Source organism: Mizuhopecten yessoensis, unplaced genomic scaffold (genome assembly GCF_002113885.1).
Source record: "Mizuhopecten yessoensis strain PY_sf001 unplaced genomic scaffold, ASM211388v2 scaffold4561, whole genome shotgun sequence".
NCBI classification, from domain to species: domain Eukaryota; kingdom Metazoa; phylum Mollusca; class Bivalvia; order Pectinida; family Pectinidae; genus Mizuhopecten; species Mizuhopecten yessoensis.
The window spans coordinates 7,510-14,363 of NW_018405608.1; the positions used below are offsets into that span (position 1 = coordinate 7,510).

A 6,854-nucleotide genomic window follows, 5' to 3' on the forward strand; every position below is an offset into this window, starting at 1 on the left:
TGTTCACGAATAGTTTTAGGTCAGTACACATGATCAAGGTACACAGACGTTTCTGTACAATGTGATATGTCTTTACTACATACAAATATTAACTTGTTTCAATATCCAACCGTCAGGTCTGTACCATGTGCTTACCGTGACGGTCAGTCTATGTCACAAATGTAACTCCTTACACTAACTCATATATGAAGCCTTTAGAAGACCTATCTATCGAAAGGAAGAAGCGGTTTCCGTTGAAAGCGATCGACTCCACTTCACCGAGACCTGACAGTATATCTCGACATTGCTGCATGTCCTTGGATATCTGGACGACGTTTCCGGACCCTCTCCCACAAACGTACAAGTTCCCCTCCATGTCAAATTCAAGTCCGCGGGGACCGGCCACGGTATCCGACTTGATGGTTTGACAAACACGGGTATCAAGAGACATATAGCGGATCCCGTTTTGGCCAATTTTACTATACATATCGGATATGAAAACATCTTTCCCACGTGACGTCATCCGAGTTTGTCTTCCCTCCACGGTTAAGAGTTGTTCAGAACGACCATCTTCTGTTACGCTAAGTATTCTACATGGTACTTCGTCTGGACAAGTCACGATCATGTTCTCATCAATGACGGTAATTCCGTATGGCATAACTTGTAGATCTATCTGATGAACACGCGTGATTGTCTCGTCTTTAATTTGCAACAGGTAAATATTTCGTGTTGGTTCTACGATCGTGACTGCAACTCTCTCATCCAGAAGGCAACAACATAATGGAACAGCATTTAGAGTCATCGTGTCGACACGTGCACCTTTATCGTTATACAGGAGCAGACATTTGTGTATGTAATCTACTAAAAACAAGTGCCCGCTGTCAAGGAAGATTGAATCAGTGATCCTGGAGGCTTTAGCGGATATCTGGAACGTAGACATCAACTTGGCGGTCCGACCGTACAGAGGTCGACAGAGGTTCAGCGTTGGCATCGGAGGGTGTTCTTTGGATGAATCAATGCATTCTGTCGGCGACCCCATCGTACACTGAAGCGATTTTAGACTCGGAGTTATATTGAGTGAAAGGCGTTCTGTGAACCAAGATGTCAGGATGTGATGGCAAAGCTGTTTGCACGTACGTATTTCCGCCTGTGCTTTCAGCATATGTGAGACTAGATGGACCTCGTTCCCCTCGGACAACACCGCCTTGATGGCTGCATTCGTGTTCGTCATACTTTTGCCCAAGCTTTCACACTCGTCGACTTTGTCCTGATGTTTTACAACGTTTTCCTTTGTTTTCTTGCTGAGATCAGTTTCTACTTTTTGTTTGATGTCTAGGAACAGTTTCAGCATATCATCCAGTTCCTGTTTCACAGCAGCTTCGTTGTCTTTCATCATTTCCGTGTGAACTTTGAAAGCCTCCTCAAGTGACGTCATGTCCTGACTGCCACGCGCCAGATCCGACAGCGTATCTGTCACCTGGTCCTTTTCTCTGATCTCGGTTGCGTACTCCAGCACGGGGACCACCTTCAGACATTGGCGGTGATCAGCGATCACACACTTGTAGCATTCGATCCCTGCATGATCTAAACAAACGTACTCCATTTTCTCGCCATGTCGTTAACACAGAACCTCCTCCGATATTGTCTGCCTGGTCTCGTGTTGCCCCCCGGCTGAGCCAACGACATGATGATCAGTGTGAATGATATCATGGAGGGATGATTTACAGAGCGTACACATAAAGAAGGAACATTGTTTACAGAATAATGTACCGTCGACATCTTTATCCTGACTCTGGCATGGGCTGCATTTACAGGTATCTTCGATCTCTTTGTTACGTTTCTCCAAAATTTCCAGAACAAATGTATTGGTGGGGAATTGCCTAGCCCATTGCTTGCCGTCCACAGAAGTAGTAGGCGGCAACACCAGGGTTCTACACACAGGGCAGGGAAGTGAGGGTGGGGAGGCGTGTGTATCGTCTGCCACAGTATTCGTTGTTACTTTAGCGATGTAGGTCTCCAGACACCCCAGGCAAAACGTATGGCGACAAGGCAGAGATCTAGGCTTCCTCAGGGTATCCAGACACACGGGACACTCCGTTATCGAGGACAGGGAGAGCGAAGCCTGGTGAGGTGAATCGTCTTTTTCTGGAATTGCTTGCGCCATCCTGTATTTTCTAAAAACGGAATTGAAATGTTCGTGTATTTTATCATTAAGATACAGTCAGGAACAAATATGTGTTCATCACATGCACGACATTGTGTTGTGTACCATCGAAATACCTAAACGTACACAGGAGGAGGCACTGTAGAATTCTTACAAGTAACATTAATTTCAGAAAGTGATCAGGACAGAAATATGATTATTAGACTGTCTCAACTATGACACGGTGAATGTCACTGTTTTACTCCAATTTTCAGAAAGAATATGAGTATAGGCCAAATAACTCTGTTATAGTTATAGTGGAATGAGGAGTACTCGCATAGGGACAATGACCAAGTGTATGCTTATTCCTATTGAAGGAAAGGGGTTTAAAAAATATATGTTCTTCTTTGGCAAGCCGCACACAGAATGTTCATATTGGGGGAAGGGATGCATAACGAGATAATCAGAACTAAAAGGGACACGGCCTTCATTTATACAGAACAAAATTCGTAAGTCCAGCGATTATAAATAATGAATTCAGCAAAACATTTTTGAGGAATGCCCAAAAATTCTAGATGCCCTTTCTCTGTCCTTTAGCTCTCAGTAAACAAAATGTTAATTTGTATTCTAGTAATATTTAATGTCCAATTTGATCAACACCCACGAACACGTTTGGAGAAATAGAGTTCCAAGATATAAACCTCAACAGATTTTTGTCATACTGGTCACCTCTCAAAATTGACCTTTGACCTCCACATATTTCATTACAAAAGATGAACATTGTTGGTCAACTCACATGCTGTTCTATACCTGACCAATGCTTACATAGTGTTGTTTGAAGTTGATACAAGATTTGACCCGCGACCTTTCATTAATTTCAGGTTATTTATCTATAATTTTGATTACTCTACATCCGGCTAGCTACCTACAGGTGTAATACCATGACCATTGACCTTTGTCAAATTGAGATGAATTCATTATAAGATTTTAATATATGTAACCCTGTGACTCGAAGGTCATGTATTTGAACAGGTTCGATAGTCCTCCATTCCAGCTTTCTACTTGAACTTGAAACTTGAAAAGAAGTCAATTAAATATTTACCTATTTGACCTCTGTAACTTGAATGATGGTCGATGTATTTTATTCAACAACTTTTGTTGTCCTACTGGTCGAATATCATAACCCTATGTATTCTTAAACTTTATAAGAAGTGCAATGGTTTAACACTATACCACTGTGATCGTGACTGAAGGACAATACCATGTCTACCAGCTCTGATACCTCTCCATTCCAGATACAATATACACTGTACCTATTGGTCAAATAGTATAAGCCTAAGCCCTTATCTTTAAGTTATCTTTGTGACCTTCAAGGAATGTCAAAGTCATTCACTTAAACAACTCTCACAACCCTGGATTCATGACCCCTTTATATATAATGCCAATTGTAAATAGACGACAAATTACGGCGAAAGGCAGTAGGTCACTTGAGCCTTTGGGCCAGGTAACTAACAGACGAATTAGGCCTATCTGTTAAGTGAAACATTTCTAATGCATGTCTTTTTACTATTTCATATTGTTTTCAGATTAATATGACGTATTTGAATACGCGATATAAAAAACCGGTATTAAATAATAAATAGGAGATACAGCCGGAGGACAGGTGCTCTTCAAACAGTGAGAGTTTTCTCCCTTTGTACCAGGTAGGACTATATTAGTACGAATGTATAACACTTGACATATTTTTTGCTGAAATGTACACATTTAATTCCTTTCGTTTACCCTTTCCAGGAAAAGCATTGTCAATATAAGACCAGCTTAACAGGCGAAGCTAACTTTTACAGTCGACAGATCATTGTTTACACAACACGCGTTACTCTGTGAATTATAAGGGGACATGAGGGGCTGGGGAGGGAGGTCGGGATATGTTACAAAGGTATTTCCCCACATGTAGTATTCAATGTGATTAAAATCATGTTCTACGCCCAATACGTACATAGTGTAGTCTACAGGTGTAGCATATGTTTTAATCATTTTGGACTGGATACATGTAAGGTTATATGTACGTATACGTTCATGGTCAGGTCCACGAGTAATGGTAAACGATGGTTAACACACAACTTACCATATCATCACATGCAATCCGTCTCGCCACAAACTGTACAACTTTTCGAGGAACGTGTACTTTCGGTTTCGAAACCAACGTCAGCAATTTTCGTATAAACGGTCAAACCGGTCGGACCACAGTTGTTCGTTTATTAGATAGGGTAGGACCTAGTAATCTGATGCTGCTTTCATGCGAGCCTTGACAAAGCATTGCAAGACATGCATACAAATTTGCAGGTCCGCCAGGATTTATACCCGAAATTATTACATTTATAAACGGTCAACCGGTTGTTCCGGCGCATAAACGAACAGGCCCGAAAGCCAGGGCCCATTTCACGTATCCGATTCAACCGATTTTTTTGTTTTAAATTGTAACGTTTTCGGGTATAAATCCTGGTGGACATGCAATGGTTTATGCAGGCCTTGCAAGGCTTTGTCATGGCTCGCCTGAAAACAGCATCAGAATACTAGGTTCGACCTAATTTCATAAACGAACATCCTGTTCCAATCGATTCAACCCTTTGGATCGCGATAAACGAATGCGATCCAGGTTATGTAAATGTTTGTACCTAACGGCTACCTGCGGCAGCCCCAGATCAAAGTCCGATCGGTTTTTCTCTCACAATAACAAGAGTTTTAGATATCGGACCATAGTTCGAGTTCCTGTAGATCATTGTACGTAACGGCGTGTACACAGCTTAAATAGTTGTTGGAACAAGTATCCGCCTCAACACTAGTTCGAGTTTCCTCTGGCCTTCACACCATATTGAGACATTTCGACAAATAGAACACCAGATATTTATTTGTCAAAATGTCAAAATCTGGTGTCAGAGCCAGAGGTAACTCGGGCTACCTCAATACATGATATGCTTTTAGTTTCTCTTCCCTTTATCGAAGCTTGAACTGACCCAGTGGTGTAGTTTTTCCGCAGGTACTTTGATCTTTCTTTCTTTTCTTTTCTGTCTCTCTATTTCCCCTATCTTAATATTTTAGAGTTTAAGGCGACAAGTACTAGTGGTCTAATGCAGTTTTCAGACTTTCATAATATTTAAATATCCATCAGGTTTTTCATTTAAATATGTCTTTATGTATATCCTTTCGTCGCATTTCTAAATGTAATAATCTTGATTACAAACACACAACCTTATCCCTGTTTCGACCAAAACGTGACCAATAGTAAAGTAAAAAATAAAATTTTGTATTTTGGCAAATTGAGATATCTATCTTTGATCTAGCCCGAGTTTCCTCTGAACCTGACACCAGACTTAGACATTTTGACAGATAGATGTATGGTAACTTAGAAATTATGACAGCTAGATGTCTCATACCAAAATGGCTAAGTTACCAGACATCTATCTGTCAAAATGTCAAAGTTCGGTGTCAGGACCAGAGGAAACTGGAAATCTCCATGTTAATAATCATAAAAAAAATATCTTGGATATGTGCCGCATATTATTTTTAACAGACCGTCAAAGTTGCTACTATGAACAATATGCGACAAGGTTTTCTACCGATTTTAAATTCGTTTTACCACAAAACGAACTGAAATTGGTGCTCAGCTTACCTTGCGCGCCATACCTCTTTAGTCTATACTTAATGTGTTTTTTCAAGTGTGGCAGAATGATATTGTACGTAGGATTAAGGTCACCTTCTAGCTTCGCGCTAGAGAGAATTTCCCTTTAGCTCAATCGGTAGAGCGGCGGACTGGGAAGCTGGGGGTTGTGCGTTCGGTCCCCGGTGGACGGACATGTACACTATACTCTCTTTCCTGTTACACGTGTATGTAGCAGAAATATGATTAAACGGTTACCATATGACCATTTCTATATCCTACTCCGTATCAGTCCTCGATACTCCCATATTGATACGGAGTAGGAGTAGATATGGGAACGGTCGTATGCAATCTATCTATCTACCGTTAATGACCAACTTCAACTGACTGAAGGAATGTCATGTGGAGGTATTACTTACAACAAGACATAGATTTCAAAAGAAGCATTTACATTTTTTTTTGATTACAACAATTATCATGATATATATATATACAATGAGTTAAAAGTAGCAATTTAGGTGTAATTTATTGTATTTTTTGAAGTGCTGTTTTGAAAGAGTTCACTGTGTCGGATTTGATGACTGAATCTGGTAGGGTGTTCCATTCTTTTATTGTTTTCGGGAAGAAAGACTGTTTTCTGTATTCAGATCTGCACTGCCGGATTTGGAAACTGTTGGAATTGTTATGCATTATTTGCCTGTTGTGTGGTATTAAACGGTTTGAGTGTGGAATTGCAACCTGGTTGTTAATTATTTTATACAACACAGTGAGACGAGATTTTTTTTCTCCTGAGGGATAATGGCTCCCTCTCAAGATGGTGGAGCATGTCAGTGACACTAGAGGTGTTCCTGTAGCTATTGGTGGTGTATCTAGCTGCTCGTCTTTGGACTCTTTCAATGGCATCTATGTCTTGTTGTATGTAGGGATCCCAGACAGTGCAGGCATACTCTAGAGATGGTCGTACAAGAGATGTGTATGCCTGCTCCTTAACTGTCTTGGAACTGATGTTGAGATTTCTTTTAAAGAAGCCTAATGTGGAACTGGCTTTATTGCATATGTTATGTATATGGGGTT

General features: G+C 40.7%; 2 protein-coding genes across 2 annotated transcripts; both read right to left on the reverse strand.

Annotated features, from left to right (window-relative positions):
* Positions 1-6: 6 nt before the first annotated feature.
* On the reverse strand, positions 7-4,323 carry LOC110449321. Its single transcript, XM_021496101.1, has 2 exons — positions 4,248-4,323; positions 7-2,153 (listed from the first exon to the last, which is right to left on the reverse strand). The coding sequence occupies exon 2, from the start codon at positions 1,580-1,582 to the stop codon at positions 170-172; it is 1,413 nt and encodes a 470-aa protein (XP_021351776.1). The 5' UTR covers positions 1,583-2,153; positions 4,248-4,323; the 3' UTR covers positions 7-169.
* Positions 1,598-2,143, reverse strand: LOC110449320 (tripartite motif-containing protein 10-like). Its single transcript, XM_021496100.1, has one exon. It carries the CDS (start codon positions 2,141-2,143, stop codon positions 1,598-1,600), a length of 546 nt encoding a protein of 181 aa, XP_021351775.1.
* Positions 4,324-6,854: the final 2,531 nt, after the last annotated feature.